Here is a 24770-nt window from a genome sequence, read left to right as displayed (position 1 = left end):
GGTTTCAAACATTAATTCGGGTTCTCAATAATGGCAACCGGTGGTAGGTCGGATGACCAACATCAGGCAATGATTAGCAATGCTCCTGGCAGTTTTAATGAATTTAAAACTCATCTAGATGTTTGCAGGAGTTCCAGTGACGTTAACGACGTGAGTTCTTCAGCGTCATCGACTTTCTCCGTCCGGAATGCAAGAGTGAAGTTGGAGCTGGCACGCCTAAAGGCCCGTCAAGAAGAAGAACTCTCAGCTTTAGAATACGACTTGCGTAAGCTTCAGACAAGACACGCTTTACAGGCTGCTGAAACAGAATCAAAGGTTTGGGAAATGAGCGATGACGAATTTTTGCGGTGGGTAACAGTAGATAGAATTAGGCACGACAATAGCGTGAAATCCCGTGATTTCCCACCTAAATCACAGCTCATTGATAACGGTCGTGAAAATACTCCACGGCGTTTGCCGACTTTGCCTACACACACAGCTGATAGTAGCTCAGCTAATCCTGTGCCTCCACGTTTGAACCATGCTTTACATCGCAGAACTGTCGATCTACCCAAACCGGAAATTGCAAAATTTTCAGGTGATCCAATGGAATATTATTCCTTGATCCGCAACTTTAAGGCCCATGTTACAGACCTTGTAGATGATGATAACGTACGTCTGAGTTATTTGTTACAGCTGTGCCAGGGCGAAGCGAAAAATGCCATTGATCATTGCTCAATGATGGAACCGAGTCGCGGATATCGCGAAGCTATGAGAGAGCTGAAGAATGAATATGGTAAAGATCGTGTCATTTCCCGCACCTGTTTGGACAGGCTGAAGCGTGGTCCGAAGTTGAACTTTGACGACGCGAAAGGTATGCAAGCGTATGCGCGACTGATGCGGAAATGTGGCTTAGTTCTTGGAGAAATCAGTGAGTACGACAATCTTAATAATTTTGACAATTTGCTGGCCATTGTTAAACGATTGCCACCAGAGTCGCAAAACGCTTGGGATTTCAAAGTGGCAACAATTTTAGAAACGGAGGATCGTGAAGCTAGTTACAACGACCTCTCTAAATTTGTCACCGAGCAAGCTAATGTTTCAAGATCAGACTTTCGTTTTGCCCGAAGAGATAGAAGGCAATCAAATTATTATGAAAATTCTAAGGCGAAAGGTAGTGCTTTTGCTATTTCTGCTAGTGGTTCAAATTGGCACTGCCCGTGTTGTAATTTCTCTCACGAATTATTCAACTGTAAGAAATTTAAAGTCCTTTCATGGTACGAACGATATAACGTGGCTAGACGGAATCAGTTGTGCTTCAAATGCTTAAGACGAGGGCATATGTTTAGACAGTGCACCCAGAATGAAAGTTGCCCCATTCACGATTGTAAGTATCCGTTCCATCATGTTTTGTTGCATCGCGATTTCGAGACACCTACACGGCGAGATGGTATTAGTAAACAGACTTGTTCCGTCGGTACCTCGATGAACCATGCGGATCACGACGTTCACGCTAATAAATTGACGCCCGCAAAGCAACAAGGGAACACCGGTGTTTACATGAATATCGTCCCGGTGACAGTAACTGCTGGCAACAGGGCTTTCGATACATACGCTCTTTTGGACTGCGCTTCTACAACCACCATGTGTAGTGTGAAATTGATGAACAAATTAAATCTAACCGGGGTGCCTATAGATGTTACATTGCAAACTGTTGGTAATCGTCCCAAATGTGTTAAAGCAAAGAAGTTGTCCCCTCTACTCGTTAAAGGAATTGACGGACATGACGAATGCATTGAATTGCCCAATGTATTGTGCGTCAGTAACTTGCCCATAAAGCCCAATAAGCTACCCTCGCGCAGTTCCTTGCGTAAGCTATCCTATTTGTCTGATATCGACTTTCCTCGAATACACGACGGTGAAGTGACTTTGCTGATATGAGCGGATGTTCCCGAAGTGTTTGTGTGGGAGGAATTTAGAAAGGATCGAAGTCAACAGCCGATTGCGGTGAAAACCCCCCTGGGTTGGTCTCTTATGGGTCCGTCTCTGACCGTCTATGAAAACACTTCCATTAATTTCGTTGATACAAATCCTTTGGCGTCGCAGATTGAGAGACTTTGGCGTACGGATTTTGCTGACGTCCCCAGTATTTGTGACACTAAAACTTCCCGCGAAGATAGAATAGCGCGTAGTTGCATGGAAGACAAACTCAAATTTGTTGATGGACATTACGAACTACCTTTATTGTGGAAAATCAATCATCGCGAGTTACCATGTAATCAGAAAGTGGCGGAGAATCGCCTTCGTCAGTTAAAGCGACGTCTTTTAAAAGATGACACATTGCACCAAAAATATATTCAGACATTGAATGATTATGTTGATGAAGGATACGCTCGTATAGCTGACAGTCCTAGGTCGCCGAACATCTATCCAACAAAATGGTTATTGCCACATCCTGTGATAAACCCAAAGAGCCAGACGACTTCATTGACGCATTGAGACGCTTTACTGGACGCAGAGGTCGTCCTGTTCAGATATATTGCGACAATGGAAGCAATTTTGTAGGTGCTTGTCGCGAATTGAAAGAATCAATTAGCAAATGGAACGAGCAAAGTATTGCAAACTATCTGCGTCGACGTGATGTAGAATTTAACTTTAATCCACCATACGCCAGTCATATGGGTGGCGTTTTTGAAAGAATGATTAAATCAACTAAACGAATTCTATCTGTATTGTTGACAGGTCAATCGATTACTCATGAGAAGTTGGAGCCACTGCTAGTTGATGAATTCTGGCGTCGATGGATTAAAGAGTACCTGCCAACAATAACACAAAGGTCAAAATGGACGAGAGGACGTGATAACTTCAAAGTCGACGATATGGTTCTGCTAGTTGATGAATCGATTCCTCGCGGTCGATGGACTGTTGGGAGGGCTATAAATACCTTCCCAGACAAACATGGACTCGTCCGCTCAGTGTTGGTGAGAACCGGCACAAATGTTGTCAGACGACCCATTACTAAACTATGTCGATTTCTAGAAGACCAAAAATAGTGGATCGAATTATTGTTTCATTTACAACGTTTAATTTTTTAGAATATATTCCCTGGGTCATATATTCGGGTGGGGGTATGTTACGTTGTAAACGTACGTTTGTCGTATATTTTACCACTGTATGCAGTGCATCGTGCTCTGCCTTGCACCCAATCATTGTAGACCCATTATTACCCTTTGTTTGTAGCGTAAATTAGTATTATTATCTATTGTCTGGTTTAGCGTTTTCCTTTCGGTCATTTGCATCACGTATTCGTCGTGTAAATAGTCGCAGATATTTGTCTGTATTGTGGACTGTTTATTTATCTGTTATATATTTTAATTGTATTAGCCTCCCGGATCGGAAAACGTTTGGGTGAGAAATTTGCCTTTTGTTGTTGTTATATGCTTTGACTTATGTTAATCAATTTTGTTTTATTTATTTAAGAAAACCGCTGTTCTTTGCCAAGAATATAAAGAAGTGATTTATGCACGTGTCTTGTTTGTGGACAAAGGGGCTGAGAGTGGCGCGTTCGATACGTTTTCATTGTCTCGTCGATATAGATTCCGGGCTATCAAAAGACGTGACGGGGGTGTTTATGCTCAGAATATTATTAGGCTTATTCATACATTAGCCGAATAGGTTTTTACGTATCGTTATACTGATTAATGTTTTTATTTTTGTATCTTGGCATACTTATGGCTATTCTTATTTTTGTATCTTGGCATACTTATGGCTATTCTTTGGGTCCTTGTCAAAAACAGTCAATTTATCACCGACACTAACACTGACTCTAATACTGTAATAGACTGTTATCACTGACGTCAACATTAGATGTGTTTAAACAAGATAATAAAGTTTCTTTCAACACAAGTCTACGTGATTGTTGGTGTACAGGTTGCAGTGTGTGTTGGTCAGTTGGTGCATAGATTGAAGACATTATTTGGGGACCCAAGGGACAGGACGCGTCTCCAGTTGCCCTGTATCTTGGAGTCGCAGTGGGGCACATTAGGTAGCGTACCCTACGTGTACTTATCCCACATGTATATCATACAATTTCATAAATTATCCCGAGGAAGAGGGGAACCAATTCAAGGATTCCTGCCGGATTACCACCAAATTTACCCTAGAAGACATCTCTCGTTTCGGGAAAAGAAAATAAGCGTTGCCAGAAAACAATTTAACAAGGAACAAAAAAGTCTCAACGGCAAAGCTGGTCGGGAAGCTGTTGCCAGATTTTATTCCACGGAAGACTTTAGTACTTTTCAATGACCGGTCACATTTTTAAAAGTGGTGTTAAGAAAAAGACATAATAAGACTATCTTGGTCTGTGTTTAATAAACTTTGTATGTGAGGAATTTTATATTAAAATTAACAAATATAAATATTAAACTAGAAAATTCTGCACTCTTTGATGACGTGCCCCATTTTTAGATAAGATATCCCAAAAGAACGTATTTTGAAACCATCTCATCTCATCATGAAAATTTTATGCATCAAGTACTGTACGTGTACCTGTACAGTACAATGTTGAGATATGTCATTGCGTAACACTACCATTGTTATGTAACATCGTAATACTTCTGTTACGAAATAATAATATCGTTTGTGACCTTTTCATTGATTTATTATATATTTTTTTGATTGGATGAAAAAATAGTTTTGACTCATGATTGTATGTTCTAATCTTTAGTATTTCCAATTAAAATTAGGTTTCATCTGAATTCTAATTTCAGGGCTCTGTGTCTCTCAGACCCAGGTCAAACAAGAAATAAGAATCCGACTTAAGTTCCTAACCTCAAGATAAATAAATTTTGACCGGATTAACATTTGATAAATTCTCACATTTTCCTATTTATCTTACTTTGAAACCAAATCTAAATGTGAAAAAAGATAAATGTGTCTTAATCAGTCCGACACGATTTGGGCAATCACAATTTTTTGACGTGCAGTTATGATATTCATATAAAATATTGATAAGTATTTTATTATTTTTATTTTAGCCGTCATCTGAAAGCAGCAAAAGAAAATACACCAAACGTAAGTTTTTTTTCTTCTTCTGTGTTAAATTTTATTGGATTGTGGAAGCATCAACAAATATACCACCACCATTTATGGCTATTTGAGAATATAGCTTTCACTTTATGTGTCCTAAGAGTCTTGTCGCACACTAACACAGTATCTTTATTTTTGTCACGTCGTACTTGTATTATAAGCATACATAGACCACCAGAGTAAAGGCATAGATAGAGGAAGCATGTGTTAGTTAGTCTTGTGTAACCACAGTTACAAAGTTGAAGATTTTATCATTGGCCAAGCATTAAACTTTAGACTGAATTCACCTTGTATGCTTCGGAAATTGCGGATTCAGAAAAGTAGCAGTAGTCTGATAAGAGCCTTTTTTATAATACTGTAAATTGAAATGTTCTAAGTTACCCTATCATACAAAAATACAATCTGTGTCAAGACTTATGACTTGGGAATTTCAGATCAGATTACCATAAAAGCTCATTACCCTTTTTGACATGATAGTGCTTTTGACGTGCTGCAACTGAATCAAAAAGAACATACCAAGTAAGTACCAAGATAACATAGCGCAAGTAAAATACTTTGTTTCTTTATTTTTCACTTATCTAGTTTATTCGATATTCTAAATGTTCAAACCTCAGCTATTTATGCCCTTTGACTTGAATGTAGCCCCATACAAGCAGCAACTGATATGGAAGTAGATACATAGATTATTTTATAAAAGTTGAATGAACTAAATCAGGGATGTCAAACATGCGGCCCCAGAGAACTTCCAATGCGGCCCTCGAACGCTTACCAATAATTGTAATATTGGTAATATTAAATTTTTTTTTTTCATTTAATTCATTATTCACACAAAAAAGGACAATTTACAGAAACTAGTTTTAAAAAATTAAATTTGACCCAATTACGAACACACTTCAAGCTAGCAGAAAAATAATTGAAAAAAAAAACACTTCTAAATGAAACGCAAGGTACACGAAGAAAGTGGCATTTTTGGAAAAAAGGGGGTTGCAATATTTCTAAAATTCTAAAGCACACTGTTCAATTTGGCACATTTCTATCAGCACAATGAAAGAATACAATATAAGTAGACAATATCGGAATAAGCTCAGCAGTCAATATGACAAATTTAAAGATCACCTTTAAATAGAATATTTTTATGTGTTTGTATATTATTATAATTATACAACTACCTAGTTACTAAAAATCAATATATATAAATCATAACCCAAGCGGCCACGTGGTGCCAGTGGTAGGTAATGTGGCGGAAAATGTCATTACTTTTGTTAACTGATCTATTCATGAAATGAGGAATGTAATATTTCGCATTATTGAAATGAATCAAACATTCTCAACGATCCAGTATAACCGATAATCATGTGACCTCGTTAATTAGAGTTGGTACTGTAAAATCATTTCAGCCCGATATTAGTAAGCTGGTGGCACAAAAGAGATGCCAGACGTCAGGACATATGTGATAAAAAAAACATTGAGTTTATTCGTTAGTATTTTAGGGGTATATATTTAGATTAAGTAATTTTTGTTATGTATTATTCTTTAATCAAATCTTCGTTCAAAAATGTTTTGGATAGTTGTAAAAAAACTTTGATTTTCGTAATAAATAAATTTGCAATAGTAGTGAAATACCAAGAAATTAATACGTAAATGCCATTTGAAATTTCAGAAAATAACAAAACTTTATTCGGCTATTTAATTGCACCACAATATATGTCACAAACTACACATATCTACAAATATGCTATTAAGTATACATTATCAAAATATATCAAAAGCTGTTTGCGGCCCTTTGCACAACTCCCAAAATGCAATGCGGCCTTTGAAAACCCACGAGTTTGACACCCCTGAACTAAATAGTAACTTATATACAAAATTTTGAGCCCGAGTTAATATAAGGTTTGTGTGTATGTAGGCTTAGTTGATTTATATATAGAGATATGTTTAGACAAGAAAAATTTCAGGTTAGTATTGGAATTTTATTCAAGAAGGTTCTTATAATAGTACATTGTAACTGTGCTTCCTCCCTGTTGGTATGTAGTTAAATTTTCTTTGTACTCGATTTTCAGAACCAAAAAATCCATCCGAACCATGGCTAAAGGTGAAATTTTTTATGTAATAAAATTCAGAATATTCCATGTTGTATTTGTAATCTTACATCTCAAGAGTGATAGAGGTATATGGACTTAGACAAATACTGGACGGACCAAAGATTTAAATATATAGTTTATTTGACAAAAATATCAAGTAATAGTAAAAAAAATTTTGTAAACTGGTTAACAAGTTACTCATCCTAGATAAGACCCACCAGTCTAACCAGCCAATTCTCAAATACCACTACTAGACTCGAGTGCTCGGATATCCCCCTCAGTTAATTAGTATGACTAATATATTTTATTTCATAATTTCACTGAAACTTAAGATCAACATTCCAAAATTCAAAAAAGACAAAATTTATATCTCACCTCAGTGGGTAAAATTTTATAGTTATTATAATAACGGCTCCTGTTCACCATTTTTACGCATTTGCATTTTTCTAATTAGGATGGGATTTACATATTTATCCCGGGGGAGAGGAAAGCCGATAAGACGGTTTATCCATATGGCGAACCACGGCCTCTCGTCCGGTTACCATTCCAAGTCGGGTATGGGATTACTGTATTGTTTGTTTTCGGAAGCATGGACTTGGTGGTGGAGGAAGCCGTAACCGACCAGCGGTTACGTGAACCACCCAACGACGGCGAGGAGTCCAACAATCCTCTCGCACATAACCATCCCTACATGGGATTCGAACCTGCGAACCCACGCAGAGTAGTTAGAGGTGCGGTGGCGAGCATATTCCTAACGCTTAGCCCGTTGAGCCACACCGCCGCGCCAAAATTGTTATAATTTTCTTTGCAGTTGTCTTCAACCACCATCTCCAACACAAAGAGTCATGGTTCGGAAAGGCATCTTAAACACCAAAATTTGAATGAAAAAAAAATTTGGAAAGACATATATCAATTAAACAAAATAAGTAATTCTAAATGAGGAGTCATGTAAGGGGGTTTACAATTACATAGAATTCAAAACGGTGCGACAAAAGTGCAACTAACGACGCTGTATGGCATTTTAAAAAAAAAATATTTTTGCGTCATTCACAGCAAAATTCAAGAGTAACGTTCAGATGGCCTCCCTTTGGCAGGCGTCGATAAACATCTACTAATCATCCGCTCTTCGTTGTTTCATAAGGAAATTAACTATTTGTCAGAGAGACATATGTAGCCTCACACTCTCGACTGCTATAAGACAAGTGTGAAATATTTATATACCGATCGATGTCTTGCACAAACGTGATTAATGAACACAAAATACAACAAGAACAAAATAAAATCTTGACAACTTAGAAACAAAATGAATATAGAGAATAAACGAATGATGTATGCCAGTAGTTCCTATACTTATATTCTTAAATTCATATGCACAAAACAAGCTCGCATGTAGCATTGATCAACTGTGAAATCATTGAGAGAGTTAATGCTAAATCAAGTGGATATTTTTATTGTCATTCAATGAGTCTTGACACCCGCCGTAATTAAAGGTGGGCAAAATCCACTTTTTTTCAATAGAATAATTTGAATATTCTCAACACTAATGAATTTTATTCTAATTTTTATCTTCTGCTAGGATTTGACCTTCCATATCACAGTTTGTAAATTACGATCCTGATTTGACGGGAACATTATTATCAATTCAATAACCGTATGCGGATGTTTATAAAACTGTTAATTAATAACACAACTCAGCTTTGAGTTAAAACACTGATACTAAAACAGATCAATAATGTTATTTCTACATGATCAAAATATTATTTGTCCTGAAATTTTGGAGAAATTCTCATAGAATATATTATTTACCTGTCCTACTTTTTCTGTTTTGACGTTTCTAAATTTGCAAAACAGTGTTCACCCTCGTAGCCCGCAAAATCCTCCCACCCCCGACTTGCTGGCCCCCGAAATGTAAGCGTGTGTAACTCTAAACTGAAGTTCAGTTCATGGTAATTGCAAATAAAGTTTGTGCATTAATTTTCACTCAACACTTACATTGGAATAAGCGTTGAGGTAAGCCATATAGTAAGACCCTTGTTTACACTCAGATTTGAGCATCCTAAAACGAGTTTATGTTTAGAAAGGCGCTCATATTGGTATGGATACATGTATAATAGTATTTTGCTCTTGTCATTACGTCAAATCTTTCTACGTTTCACCTGATGCCTTTATTACTACAAGGCTAAGTGGAAGCCTTCTCATTTTTTCATAAAACTTCAACTACCAGTATAAGTATTACTTTTCACTATTGTTTATCTGCATAACAGTAATCATTGTTCCTCTGATTTGTTTATAGGTTACATGAAAACATCTAATTCATCTAAATTGATATTTTCTATTCTGAAGATATAAAAAAACTCTTGAAATTTCTAGCAAGATTTGAACCCCAACGTTTATATTATTGCTCTGCCCACTTGTGCCAAATGTAGTCCCAAGTTTTTCAATGAGACAAATATTGCATATTTTCTATGTTAAATTGTTGTTTCAACGATACTTAGTGCATTCACATTTACTGAAATTGTCATTGTGAGCAATAAGCATTAGACAGTCCAGAAACTAGTCTTTATGGTAAATAGTGATTCTACATGTTCTCTGTTTTTTGAAAAATTAGATGAACTAAATAGTAAATTTTTATATGAATATCGAGCCTGACTAGGGTTTGTTTGTATCGGATGATGCTTGGTTTTTATTTAAATGATTTGTTTGGATAAAAAAAAAATTCAGGTCACATTTAGTACTCAGTATTGGAATTTTGTTCAAGAAGATTCCCATAATAGTAAATTTTGTAGCTGTGCTTCATATCTGTTGGTATGTAGTTAAATTTTATTTGTACCTCATTTTCAGAAGCAAAACAGTTCAATACATCATGACTCAAGGTGAAGTTTTTCATATAACCTCTTAGAGAAATACGGGATTCAGATATATATTTTTTTGGTTTATATGAGAAAACAGTAGAGAAAAGTAGGAAACTTTTCTTTGGGAAAACTCTATTGAAAATTGCTTTCTGATGTTCAAGTAAGTTTTCAAGTATTGCGGGCCAAATGTTTATAAGTGATCTTCTTGCAAGGCCAAAGCAAATAATATAATTACAATGTATTTTAGGTAGATGGAACTTCACTCTAGCTATTTTTTATAAGCGCTAATAAAACTAGTTAATAAGTTAATCATCCTTGATAAGAACCACCAAGCTAGACTTGAGTACATACATCTGATATGCACCTCTGTTAATTAGTATGATTAATATGTTTTATTTTATCATTTACACTGAAAAATAAGACACTCATTTCAGAATTCAAGTTAACAAACTTAACACTCCACCTTAGTGATTGAAATTATATAGTCATTATTTATCTACTGCTTTTTTGCAGTAACGGCCCTGCACCAAAAAACCTAAAAACAACAATTAGAGAAAGACAAAAACCGAAACAATATTTGGAGCGTGCTAATTTTCAACAGCAGCAGAACAACTCAACAGTAAGATCCATCCATCATGACTTAAGGTGAAGTTTATTATATAACCTCTTAGAGAAATACGGGAAGAAAAAGAGATTCGAATATATAGTTTATATGACAAAAACATCGAGTAGAGAAAAGTAGGAAACCTTTTCTTTGGGAAAAGTTGGGAAACTCTATTGAAAAATGCTTTCTGATGTTCACAAGTTTTCAAGTACCGCAAAAAAGCATTAGATAATAATGACTATAGATATTATATATGCTCCACCTTAGTGATTAAAATTATATAATCATTATTATCTAATGCTTCTGTGCAGTAACGGCCCTGAGATAGCAGCTGCACCAAAAACCCACCGTGAAACAATAGTTGAATCGAACTAATTTTCAACGTAAGTATTTTTTAAATAAGAGGACATAAAATTTACCACTTTGAAGAAGTTAAAGGAAAAATACTTTGCCAGTTGAACTCACAAATATTATGCAATCAGGAGCGCAGCCAGGATTTTCTTAAGGGGTTTACATATAATTTAAAACGGTGCGACAAAAATGCAATTAATGACGCTGTATGGAATTTGAAAGAACCAAAAATGTTCGCAAAAAGACAACAAGAGTTCGATTGGGTTTAACTACTTCTCCGTATGCATATATTGCAAGGATGCTGTAGCAAAAGTGAAAATAACTATCCCAAGTGATTCAAGAGTCTTGTTGCACACTAACGCAAATATATTTCTGTAATATTTCGTCCAACCAAGGTCAGACATACATACTGTAGGTCAACGGTGAAATATATTTGTGCACACTAGCAGCAAGACTTTTAAATGACTTAGAAGAGATCGATTTATTGAGAAAAAAGGGGAATTTATCAGTATAATATGAAAACGTTAAAGAAGCACAAGCCATTGATAGCGGAGAGAAACCAGGGCCGAGGCAGCATTAAAATTACTTTGTTGCGGATAAACCAGCTCACAACCGTTTTTCTCAACAGATAAAAAGACCTTGTTTAACATTTTTGCAATTCAGTCAGTGATCTGGATTCTATTGAACAAAGCATGACAACTTCATCCGAGATTCGACTGTATTATCATAACCGGTACAGCAGTCTACAGTCTGGTTTAGAATATCTACATGAGGTCACAGTCGACAACGTGAGAAAATATGTCCATAAGAATGTAGGAAATGAAACGGGAATACAAATTTCTTCTTGCAGTTTCAATTCAAATAATGGGTTGCAGAGAAGAGTCTTCCGGCTAACAAAAAATGGTAAGATAACATGAGGGAATTTCGCACACGACCCGTCGCATACCGAAGAGGATCCGCCATTGCAAGTGGTGAGCAAACCGCATACCTCCGCAGCAAAAACGATCAGCATCGTCCATACCTTCTACTGTCGGGCAGCAATCTACAAAACATCACATTTCCGAAGGTGAGCTAGGTTTAATGGGCTCTAACCATAAAATGTTTTTATCCTATTTTTAGATCAAATACGGATTTTATTACGGCTACAGCATGCCAAACATCGGAACTGCTTTGTCGCACAATGTACTTTCATTCAACTGAAGAAACTCAGACAAGTTTTACTGCATTCCTCTTAAAAAGGAGGTTTCGTCATATTTTAAAAGTTTCATCAAAACCATTCACTGGAGCTGCGTTCCCTAAAATCAGGGTAAAAAGTGGCTCTTGTCGACATGCTCCGTATGTAAGTTGGTAATGGCGAGCGCTTCCATGTTTATAAGATTGTTTGTTACCATGAACAGGTTCCACGATTCTTTTAGTTTGCACGGCCTTGCATATTTTGCGAGAGTTTATTGTAAAGCTTTAAAAGACATGTCTGTACAATTCATAAAGATGAACCGACAGTAAGATAAATCTTGTCGCTCGCTTACGCAAAAAGACAACAAGAGTTTGATATATTGAGGAAAAGGGGAATCTATCAGTATAACACGAAAATGTTAAAGAAACAAAAGCCATTGATAGCAGAGAGAAACCAGGGCCGAGGCAGCATGGAAATTACTTTGTTGCGCATAAACCAGCTCACAACCGTTTTTCTCAACAGATAAAAAGACCTTGTTTAACATTTTTGCAATTCAGTCAGTGATCAGGATTCCAGTAAACAAAGCATGGCAACTGAATTTAGATCAACCAATCATGCATAAACCCAGAAGTGATATTCATCAAACCGAACTGCGTTTGCACATGTATTCTTTTCATGTGATTTTCTCTGTGAGTTGCCAGTGTCTGCCGTTGACACGTCTTTTTTTTATCTTAAAATGTACCGTCAGCCAGATAACGTACCACTAACCGAATGTTTATCTATTTATTCCTTATATTTATAGAAGGGGCTGGCTCCGTTTAATAAATTGTCTTTTTTCATATTGACGTGTTATAATTTCGCATGTTCAATTCAATTTTTTATTCACGTGAAAATCTCATTTGCGCGGGAAGTATTATATTTGGTCGGGGATTTGTTGGGCACTTTTTGTCATCTATTAGAGGTTTATCACAAAATTTATTGCATACATCTCGGAATTCAAATCTTGTTGATAATATGATAGCTGGTCTTACTTGAAAAAGTGTATCGAAAAATAATATTCCAGCCCACCCGAATGTGATCTCGAGCAAGAAGCATCAGATCCAGACTGGAGTGAGTGTAATCCTTTTACCGAATAACTATATCTGGATATTGCTAAAGCTACAAAAAATTGCTACTGACGCTTATGTGGTTCAAACTGTTTTATTGCGCGGACGTATTGACTAAATTTAAAACATTTTATGTACCAAAAATTTGTCTATCTGGTGCTTTGCTAGTGGGTGATTTAGGCAGGTTTGGTATAACAATAGGCTATGAAATGTATAGGCATCTTTACGCAAAATCCATGGTCTCTAACAAACAAAACTTAGTAGAATATAATCGAACACATGGAATCGTGGAGAAAAGTCAACAGGAGCTAAAGCGTACTCGAGTCAACAACAGGCGGTCTAAATATGTCTTGACAAGATCGCTGTAGTGTATGATCAACTTCATGACTCCATAATTAGGGAATATCAGGATAACTTTATTGTACGTCCCAAAAAAAGTAAAGTCGAAAACAGAGACCAAATTGAGTAATGGGGTAAGAGATGTCAAAATCACGGTAGTGATAAATCGAAAGATATGTAATTAAGCCACCGCCTAGACCTCTGAAAGCTTCTTGCCTAATAGAATTGCCTGACAAAAGTATATTGAAAACGAAAATCATTTCTGAGGCGTCTTCTCAATCAATGGCGTTACGATTAAGTTCACCCAAAATTGACATTCGAAAATTGGTACATATGTCTAAAGTTGACTTTGAAATATTGATCTCCAGTACTAATTTGATTTATATCAAATTATTTGTGGTTGATCGCGAATAGACTGATGATTTCAGCTATGTACAGGTAGATGGTACGCAAAGTACGTAAATCAAGACGTGTTTCTGAAATTATGGAGGACGGGTGTGCGGGGAGTGTTTGATGAAAGTACTGCAACTCCAAATGCAAAGAACGCTCAACAAATGGAAAGAATTTGTTCAAAATTTAGAAAGACAGGAAATACACTAATTTATGTTGAAATATAGAATGAAAAATTTCTGCGATTTGGATAAGTAACTCTTTACAGTTGTAGTAAACAGTATGGGCCACTATCTTTACTAATGGTGTTATATCACACCATTATACTCTAAGGTACGTATATTTCATAAACTATTCTCCGCATTTGATTGAAAACGTCAGAAATAATAACATGTCACCGCACGGAGATCGTTGGAATAACGAACCACTTCTTGGAATCCAATAAGGCTACTGATAAATGCGGACATGATGCCTCTTCCTTCCAGGAAAATTTCCAATACTTACTCGCACTCATGTAACATCAACAAGTTACGAAAAAATGAAGGTTAGTGTGGCAGCACAAGTCAGTGAGAAAGATTATATATATAATTATTTAATAACTTTTTTCAAACGTATCTACAATGGCTCAACTTGCATGCTAGCAAATTGCTATTTCTATCATCCAGTATTGCTCTGTGCAAATGTTTTGAAATAACAAACCAAACTGCTCTTCCTGGCTATTTGGCATTAAAGGAAATGAAAAGTATGAAGCATACCATTTGAGTAATTACCAGGTATGTCGTCGTGCGCGAAAGCCAACTCTAAGGATTCGAACAAATAAGTTTATCTAGCAATTGTCAAATTGTAAGTCACATACTTGAAATGTATCTGCATATACATATATCTTTGTTGCGTAATTGTCAGTTTAATGACAATTTTATACGTGCGAACGAACAAGAGAGTTATATCAATTTTCCTTGTATGGTATCCGACTACTGTTACTCCACCAGGACCACCAGTACAATTAGCTCTTCACTTCTGGAAAATTCACTACGATTGTGAGAGAAGAGGGATGCAAATACATGCTGTAGTCAGGAGCGCAGCCATGTTGGGGAAAGAACATAAATATAACCATTTTATTACTTTTTCAGTCGTTTCCATACAAAGTCATCTACATCCGTTCTGTCCGAAATGAGGGAGAGGAAATACAAATCTTTATCGGACTTGATATTAAATATAGTTTATTGGTTTAATCGGATAAATACAGGCAACCGTGATCGTGATCCTTGTAAAAACAAAGAAAGAACATTCAGCACCATCCAGAGATTGGGCTGGTTGAACTGAGAAGAAAACTGAATTGTACTACTCGAACATACCCCGACTCTGGCTTTTCTTCAATGAAGAAGAGAGTTGACGATGGGAAGGGAGCTGGCGTTGATAACAGCATGGTCGTATCGATCGCGTCCAGTATACACCAAAAAAAAATATATTTTTGGTAGCCATTTTTATTGTTATGGCTGTTTGTTTCTGGCTGACGAAATAAATCTCTTTCTAATGACAACTTAGTAGACTATTTCAAAAATACTATTTTTTACAGAATACGTAACCATATGGAGGCAACGCGCTGAATGCAGGCGGCCAAATTTGGCAGAAACGAAGCTTCCTTCTTACAGGGTAAAGAAGATGGTTGCTATAAACATCGGTTACTGTGACGTCCCACACAAATCCCTTACGTCATCATCAGACGTTGTGACCAAGGTCAAATTATAATGTGTTACATATTGGCAGTACACATGAATTAATATATTTAATTTCTAACTAGCTGGGTGTGCTGTTGTCCCGGATGTCGGTTGTAAGTAGATCCAAGGTGTAGAATACTTTACTGCCGAATAGGCTCAATGTGAAGGATGACAAGCATTGACTTGATAAAGCAAAGACCGGATGAAACGGGATAGAAAAACTCAATCAACTTTTCGGTTCATTTTTAACACCATCAAAGCGACATTTATGACAAACTGCAAGTTGCCAGCAAACGTGACGGAGAGCAACTTACGTTGACAGTTCTGTTAGAAAGTGGCGTCTTCCAGAAACAAGAGCAATAATCAGCCACAGGCAACAACAATATTGAAAACTGACAGAACTGAAATCCTTTTTGAAATTTATCCGAAAGTTGTGGAAAAGGTTGAACTCATGCTCACACCTGAAGAAGCCGGCAACGGTATATCGTTCACAACAGATCGTTGGTCAGCTACGACAGAATCTCTAATGAGCCTAAAGGCCGGTATACACGGCAGTAGTATAACTCACCGCACAGCGACTCTCCGCACTGTGCAGTGTGCACGGAACCACAGTTCTGCGCAGTGTACTGTGACGTGAGGTCAGGCGGGAAACGGACTTGTCCTTCGTCTTTTGTATTATTTCTGTTTTGGATATTTTGGGGATCGTTGCAAGATTAATTTTATTAAAATGGGTATCGTATCGCGAAGAAGAATAAGTCGTTTTCGGTCACGGCGCTACAAGCAGTACTTGTACCGACATCAGCTGAAGTTATTGTTTGTGGTTCTCTGTATTAGATTAAAAGAGGATGAGCGCTGTGTCGGCAAGAGATTGTGGTGGAACATGGTAATTTTTTTTTACAATACACTAAATGCATACGTCTCAGTCTCACGAAGCCTATACTCACCTTCTTTGCCTCCAATTTCAGGAGAATACTACAGATTGGTTAGGGAGATGAGAATGGAAAGAGAAGCCTATTTTAAACAGTACTTCCACATGACACCATCTACATTTGACCGTCTTTTGAATATGATAGAGAGCAAGATTGTGAAACAAACTACAAATATGCGTGAACCAATTCCGCCTGAGGAACGACTTGCAGTCACTTTGAGGTATTTTGAAATAGGGTTTTAACCCACAGTATGAGTGAAATCGTGATTGATTGATTAAAATATAAATGAACAGTACCTAACGTTAGTCTACATATGGTAGTTTATCGCTAAATACAACATTATATATTTTTCAGATATTTGGTGACGGGGGATTCATATCAGACCATCGGGTTCTCTTACAGGATTCATAAAACGACCATATCGCGAATTATTCCAGAAACCTGCGCTGCAATATAGGATTCCCTGCAGCCTGTGTTCATGGCAGTCCCAAGTGAAAATCAGTGGAAGATTATTGCAAACGATTTTAACAGTTATGGCAATTTCCAAACTGTGTTGGAAGTATTGATGGGAAACATGTTGTCATACAAGCTCCTGCAAACAGTGGTTCATCATTTTTCAACTATAAAAAAACTTTCAGTCTGGTACTGCTTGCAGTTTCAGACGCAAAGTACAGATTTATTTACGTGGATGTTGGGGCGTATGGACGGCAGAGTGATGGGAATGTTTTTGCCTCATCATCTTTTGGAAAAAAACTCCTGGATGGTTCATTAGACCTGCCAAAAAGCACCATATTGGAAGGGATGATGGAGCCACTACCACACGTTTTTCTTGGTGATGAGGCTTTTCCCTTAAAAACCAATTTGATGCGTCCTTTTCCAGGTACCGGATTATCAAGAAGGTCCCGTATTTTCAACTATCGCCTCTCGAGAGCTCGCAGGGTTGTGGAGAATGCCTTTGGCATTATGGTATCTCGATTCAGAATTTTCCGCAGGCCTATATGCGTATCACCAGCCAGAACAGACCATATCATTAAAGCATGCACAGTCCTTCACAACTTTCTTAGATATGATTCTAATTATTTTGAGGCGGATTTCGTAGATCACGAGGTCAGTGAAGGTGCAGTGCAGTGGAAGGCCGAAGAAAATTCAGCAATGTTAAATATCAGGAAGATTGGAAGGCCGAGTGCGAAGGAGGCAGTAAAAGTTAGAGAACAATTCAGCGAATATTTTGTTAGTGAGAAAGGGGCACTGCCATGGCAGGATAAATATGTGTTCTCGAGTGGTCGAAATATGATCTAAATGCACTATCCCCCTTATCATTTTTTGGTTTTATTGCTTTGTTTCACCTTTTCTGAATAAAAAAAATTTTGGTTCCGACTTGGTTAGCGGAATCTTTCATCTTGTTTTTATATATGTTGCCGCAGTGGAGATAATAGCAACTACGAGGGTAAATCACCAGACTGGTTGACATTTTAGGTACACTATTGGGTTAGCACTTACAGGGATGTACGAAAGCTACTGAGCAATGATATCTAGTTGGCAAGATTTAAAACAAAAAAAATATTCAGGAAAATTTATATTTAAGTAATATCAATAGAGTATTTAATTTCATTAATGAGATTCATGACTCCAACTTTGAACCTCCATCTTTTTTCCACACTCATCGTCTTAACCTCGTGAGCCATGCTCAACAAGAAGAGTTCATCAGGATCTTCCTGTATTTTCTCTAAAAACAAGAAACATTTATATATATATATAATTTTGGTTTGATACGTACCAGTAAGTAGATATTTTTTTGAGTGATCTGAAGCATAAATATTTCACCAAAAATTATTTACACAAATGAGAAAGTCAACAATTTAAACTAAAATAATGTAGGTGTCATGGTACTCGTGAGGTACGTGAATCAAGATGTCAGACATCGGCACATAGTATGTGTACCAGGTTAAGGTTCAACCCTAATTTCACTTGGCTAGAATTCAAATTTTTAACAGAACTAAAATAAGGGAAATTGGAATAAAATTATGTCCCAACCTGATACACACACTACGTTCAAAGCGTCCGCCATCTTGGTTAACATCGTACGGGAGCGCCAATTTTTTTGAAATAGCGACTCAAGATGGTTTCCAGGCATCCAAGTTATGAACCACGATTCACTTTATAAGAATCACTGCTCGACTTGACTTACCTGATGACTGCTGCAATTTTTCTAACACAGCACTGAGGTCATACCGGCTGCTTTTTTGCCACAGGTGGTTGAAATTGGTCTGTTTCATCTGCTAAAAAAAGAATGGCATATTCGATCATATAATAGTATAGAATTCAAAAGCATTTTTTCAGAAAAGCGAATACAACTTATTTATTGCAACAATGCATGATATTAGGGTATTTCATAATACAGCATCATACGTCTGACAATTAAAATTTATAAAATATTTTAAAATCATATTTTGGTGCTTACCTGATACCGCTTCCAATGTAACATCAACATCACTCGAAGATGGTGTATCCGGCATTGGCAGGTTTGATGTTGTACTGTAAATGTTTGTGCAGAAAGACGTTATCTTGTACTTACATTACAGTGCCTAATTTTGGTCACTTTATACAAAAGAATGTTCTGAGCTACCTAAGTACTGATGCCTAAATTACACAGACATACTGTATAATAAGTTTAGGATTCTGAACATAGCTATGAGAAAGAACACAGTTGTTAAATATGTATAAAATGTCCAAATCTATTCAACATCAATTTTGTTCGAAATATGTTCAACTATAATTTTTTACATTTCCTAATTCTTTGCCTCATATTTTTTAATATGAAATCTAATTTGGAAATTGATAAAGATACCATACTCAAAAATGAAATTTTTGTATAAACTTCGAATAGTACATTATTTAGTGTTGGTACCCTGAAAGTTACCTTTATGCATATCCTGGTCAACTACAAAACACGATTCTGGTCTAAACTAATAGCCTTTCCTTGGTAAAAGCTTTATTATCAAAAGATACACTGACAATATGTAGAAAATGCAGGCTCCTTGTTCAAACACCCACCTCCTCATGGCTGTAAACGGTTCAAGGAACTCTAAGGATCTCATAAGGCTCCACTCAACCCGATGACTTGCCGCCGCACCAGATTTCAATTCTGCCCTTTTCTTCTTTTCCCTCCTATATTTATCTCGAAGGTTTTTCCACTTATTCTCGCATTCTTGCCCTTTACAGAATATGAAGAGGAAACTAGTTCTTTGTAGCAAAACATAGCACTTTCTTTAAAGGCGATTCAACTAAATTAACCAATACCGATACCTCGTAATCTAGTCATCATTTAGCTTATTTACATCGATTAGGCTACTATCATTTTCAGCAATATAAAACAATTCATTTGCTGCAAAATTGGACTAGTTCCTGACAAGCCATAGGCCAAGTCTAGAAAAATTAACTACACTAATCAGACTACTTACATGGCATACCCATCTCTCGAGCTATCTCTGCCCAAGCATTGCCTTTGAAATCCTTTCGGCGGTACGAGTCCTGTGTGGTATTATACAGGCAAGGATATTCCTCAACTAGAGCAATGAGTTTTTCCTCCATATTAAATTAAAACTGACTACCGCACCTATTCAATTGCTGAAAAAAATCCAAATTGGTGAAAGCTCGATGATTTGAATACCGGTAGTCTAACGATATTGTCAGATTGTGGTAAACCATAAGAACACACTACCCAGCACAAAATTAATTACCATGGGCGGATAGGTACCGGTACCATGTCCGAACCCGCAGGTACTACTACTATCTACAGATGATACAAATCGCTCTAGTAATTCTGAACTTCTACACTCTGAAGCCTATAGTTATAAAAGCCAACCCGTAAACCAGGAAAATAGTTCAAAACTTTCACTTATCACATGAAAAACAACCAGTTTCCCTTCGGAAACCACCAAGACGAGCGGAGCAAGACAGTCAGTACGGCGAACTGCGTTCAGAAAACGCTACTCGAGCGTTCGCCAACGTAGATAAACTCAGCGCAGACCACCGCAGACGAATAAAATAAAACAAACAAAGAAAATACGGTGCGGTGAGTTTGCACACTGTCGTGTATACCGGCCTTAACAGCCAGTCTGGATTTCATGGCCTTTTTGAACGAGAAATCGGGCGTGCAATCAGAAATTCCCGCGTGCAAATAAGAATTCCTGGCGTGCAATTATAGCTCACGACGTGCAAAACAACTGCACTCGCGTGCAACTGACTTTGACATCAGATACCTCTCAATACATCCGCGTAAAATTACCGGTATCGGATAAAAAATACGTTGAATCAGAGAAAAAATGGACGTTTGACCTTTGACCCCAAACATTATTTCTACAGTTTGTCGCTAATTTTGAGAGTGTTTGTGCGACTTTGGATACCGGTACTGTTCAGTACATCCGCGTAAAATTATTGGATAAAAAATACGTTGAACCAGAGCAAAATGGACATACTTTGTCATTTATTTTGGTAGTGTTTTTACGTAGAATTAATGGATAAAAAATACGTCAAATTAGAGCAAAATGGACGTTTGACCTTTGACCCCAAACATTATTTTCATACTTTGTCACTAATTTTGGGAGTGTTTGAGCAACTTTAGATACCGGTACTGTTCAGTACAGTCGTGTAAAATTATTGTATGAAAAATACGCCGAATCAGAGCCGTACTTGGCCATTGGTGCGGAGGCGATCTTTTCGTCCATAACTATTCTCACGGGATTCCTATTTCCTATCATTCAACACGATATGGACCTTTCCCCGAGCATCGACTTCCTTGTTTACTTCGTGACATTGGCCAATCAGCAAGATGCAAAAAAGGACGTAACAATGAGAGGAATTTTTCGCGGGTCAAAGGTTGGGGAAAGGTCCATGGTCTTTTTGCTTCGCAATATTTCGATCAGACCAAATCTTGCAGGCTGGTATTTGTCGACAATTGTGGAGTTATAATATTTTGGCATCTTTATATTACTGGATTATTGATTTTAAAACCATTTGAACCGATTTACATTGGTGAGCAGTTGCAAATTTTCGGCGTGCAAAATTGATTTCGCTCGCGTGCATTTTTGCGGAGCGCTAGCGCCCTCGGGCGTGCACCTGCCATGGAATCCAGTCTGGCCTAACAGTACATTTCATAGACAAAAATTGGGAGAAAAAGAAAGTACAGTACTGCTGAATGTAAAAGCTATGTATGCGAGGCTCACATACGGTTAATTATAGCGCGCAAATTTTCGGCAATATGCTGAAACTGCTGGAAAATTCGAAAACATATGGTGTCTCTTGTACTAGGGAACGAAAGCGAAACGTCGCCAAAGAATGAGGCTTGTAGTAGCAGTTCCCCTAACTTGTTTTGCGTATGGTTAGCAATAAAATTGAATCCCATAAAGCTGTAAAAAAATATTTATAATTTTTTCGAAATATAGCAACCATTTTTCATAGATCGGGTTGACAAATCAACATTTCTAAGCAAAACAGAAGCCTCTTGATCTCCAAGATAACTTAATTTTGCAGTCCGCCACAACACGTTGAATTCAAACTTACAACTAATGTTGGTCCAGCCAGAATTAACCCCATTCAAAGAACAAGCCAATTGTACGGAGATGATAGGTACTTTGAAGTACAGAAGAAATTGGAAATGATTTTGATTATTAATTACCACTAAAACTGCAGAATATACGGCCAAATCGGACCTCGCCACTTGCGATGTTCTTGTGACAAGGCTTTGAAGAAATTTTTCAATATTTTGGGTCACGCTGATGAAAAACCAGTTTGAAATTTAAATTAGTTGTTTCAGATATACTTGGGAGCATACTTGGTCATAGACAGCTTGTAAGTGAAACTTGCAAGCAATTTCGAGATAAAATTATTGTTTTTTCATGTCTAGGTAAAGCATGTATGACAAGATATATCCGAGCAAGTGATCAGCGAATGCATAGCCTTTTTGTACGATGGATAAACCTATAGAACATGTGAAAGCATTAAAGCCAGCATCAAAAACATTTTCAGAAGTGCTAGCTGACATCTTCCAAACTCGATAGCTGATTGTCAGCTGCAATAATCGACAATCTTGTAATCGGTGAAGTAAGCAACTTCCAAATTCTCTCGGTGTTATTTTCAAAGATTCAAAAAATCCTATCTAGATACACGAATGACTGACTGCTACAGTCGGCGTCAAAGCGTAGAGGTCAGTCGTAATAGAGCTACCGTTTACGGTTAGCAATATCACTAGTACATTGGTATGGCTTGCCAGCAAAACCGACGAATGACTGACTGCTACAGTCGGCGTCAAAGCGTAGAGGTCAGTCGTAATAGAGCTACCGTTTACGGTTAGCAATATCACTAGTACATTGGTATGGCTTGCCAGCAAAACCGGTACCTCAGTCTGGTCCGCGGTTACCGCGTCAGCCAACAGTCATTCTGGCTCCAAATCTAAAATGCAGAAAAAAGATGTAGCAAACTTGAAGCGGATTCCAGTTGCTGGTTTTTAGTGTTATTTACTGTGATTTTGCCAAGTGCGCGTGAATTAAACGAGCCATTTATCGCAGATTAAACGAGTATTATGGAAACTAACCATGATCAAATATATCACCCTGTTTATATTTGTAGGAATAATTTCCACGGAGAACGCATCGGCCTTGGATAAATATGGGCCAGTCAGCATCTTCGAATGATCCTGATCCAACATTGAAACCGATATCAGGTAAATACCAAATACGAATATCACAACATTTTATGAATTCTAATTGCCAGACAAGATGAAACCGTGTTATGAAATACCCTTTTTACTATAGGCTACAGTGTTGAAAAAATAAGTTGTTCCGCTTTTCTGAAAAATTGTTAGTACTTTGTATGATATTGCTTTTGCGATCTAGATTAGAACCTGATCGAATATGCCAAAGCGCCCATGACGGAAAGACGTCAATAAGATTTTTTTTTCTGCTAATATGTTATATGAAAAGTTAAAGTAAACCTACCCGGATGACCTCAGCCTGGAGCGAGAGAAAATACAACAGTCATCAGGTAAGTCAAGTGGAGTAAGGTTTCTTAACTGGGTCGATTGAAAACCCTTTTGAGTCGCTTTTTCAATACGAACATAAAAAATTGATTTTAGTTCAAATTGTGTTGTTCCTATTGTAACTAATATTAGACTGTTGCTTAATAATAATTGCTTTCTTATAGTGAAAAAATTTCTTGAGAAATGCTTTTTTGCTCGTTTAAAAAAAAAAGATTAACCAAATCAAATTTTATGCAGTAAAATTGTAACTTATATGTTTCTTGTTGGATTAAATACAGGAAGATGCGGATGAGCTATTTATATTGAGTATGGCTCACGAGGTGAAGTCGTGGAATGCGGGAAAAATGGTCATTCAAAGTTGGGGTAATCAATCTGAGATATGAACTCAGATATGCCAAGTAAATTAATTCTCTCACAAGGAATGCTGAAGTTCCACTGAATTTTTCTTGTTTCAAATCTTTCCCAATTAGACATGCTAAGCAGTCCGTAGCAGGTATCGTACGTCCAGTCCACTTAGGCGCGATACCGGAACAGCCGCCTAATGTTAACGAGAGTTTGGTGACGTATCGCTGCAGCTGCGTAGATTGGGGTTGTCGAATCACCAATTGCCATATACGTTTTTACTAAAAATACAACCTGGTCGATAGCAAGAAATCTCCCACACGATTTAAATGAAAAGCGCACCAGTTACATGTATTTTGGCCATTCGTTTAAATGGAAATAAAGTTCAAGCTCTGATTATCACCAGAGGTAAAAAATACAATTGAACGAATATCAGGCAATCGTGTTTTGCAAACTGAAAATGCATGGAGTACGCAGGAAGTTATTGGGAAATGGATCGATTCAACGCTGGCATTAATCTCGCGAGAAAGCCAAAGATGTTTGAAAGTTTGGCACCCAGCTAACACACACCGAGCAAAAGACGGGAAAAAAAGTTACTTGTAAAAAGAAGAATGACGTTTTCCCGGCATCCTATACTCCCGTATAACCAACCAGGCATTAACATGGAGGCACTAACTGATGAATACCCTGATCATATATCAGATTCCTGCCGCCCTAGAAAAAGCGCCAGGTAATTGTAAGGTTAGGATTGCTTAAAATTTAAATCATAATTGAACTTGTT

General features: G+C 37.2%; 2 protein-coding genes across 7 annotated transcripts; one reads left to right on the top strand and one right to left on the bottom strand.

The window, feature by feature from the left end:
• Positions 1-209: 209 nt before the first annotated feature.
• Positions 210-3529, top strand: LOC120326381 (uncharacterized). Of its 3 annotated transcripts, XM_078111831.1 has the most exons (3): positions 210-347; positions 676-910; positions 2722-3529. In XM_078111831.1, the coding sequence occupies exons 2-3, from the start codon at positions 718-720 to the stop codon at positions 3030-3032; spliced, it is 504 nt and encodes a 167-aa protein (XP_077967957.1). In that variant the 5' UTR covers positions 210-347; positions 676-717; the 3' UTR covers positions 3033-3529. The 3 variants fall into 2 exon arrangements, with proteins under 3 accessions (XP_077967957.1, XP_039248590.2, XP_077967956.1); XM_039392656.2 differs by having other exon boundaries at positions 676-3529.
• A 14480-nt stretch (positions 3530-18009) lies between these two features.
• Positions 18010-20711, bottom strand: LOC144422074 (uncharacterized). 4 transcript variants are annotated; one of them, XM_078111848.1, is made up of 4 exons: positions 20073-20711; positions 19073-19146; positions 18800-18890; positions 18010-18337 (listed from the first exon to the last, which is right to left on the bottom strand). In XM_078111848.1, the coding sequence occupies exons 1-4, from the start codon at positions 20200-20202 to the stop codon at positions 18192-18194; spliced, it is 441 nt and encodes a 146-aa protein (XP_077967974.1). In that variant the 5' UTR covers positions 20203-20711; the 3' UTR covers positions 18010-18191. The 4 variants fall into 4 exon arrangements, with proteins under 4 accessions (XP_077967974.1, XP_077967975.1, XP_077967976.1 ...); XM_078111849.1 differs by having other exon boundaries at positions 18800-18887; XM_078111850.1 differs by lacking the exon at positions 18010-18337 and adding an exon at positions 19666-19825.
• Between the last annotated feature and the right edge of the window lie 4059 nt (positions 20712-24770).

This window comes from Styela clava, chromosome 4, assembly GCF_964204865.1.
Source record: "Styela clava chromosome 4, kaStyClav1.hap1.2, whole genome shotgun sequence".
In the NCBI taxonomy this organism is placed as follows: domain Eukaryota; kingdom Metazoa; phylum Chordata; class Ascidiacea; order Stolidobranchia; family Styelidae; genus Styela; species Styela clava.
This window is presented reverse-complemented; position numbering and strand designations above follow the sequence as displayed.

Coding starts and splice junctions, on each gene's coding strand:
- LOC120326381 (XM_039392656.2), top strand. CDS start 718: ATGATGGAACCGAGTCGCGGATATCGCGAAGCTATGAGAGAGCTGAAG.
- LOC144422074 (XM_078111848.1), bottom strand. CDS start 20,202: ATGGAGGAAAAACTCATTGCTCTAGTTGAGGAATATCCTTGCCTGTAT. Junction 19,147..20,072: donor TCGAGAGATGGGTATGCCAT/GTAAGTAGTCTG, acceptor AAACATTTACAG/TACAACATCAAACCTGCCAA. Junction 18,891..19,072: donor TACATTGGAAGCGGTATCAG/GTAAGCACCAAA, acceptor TTCTTTTTTTAG/CAGATGAAACAGACCAATTT.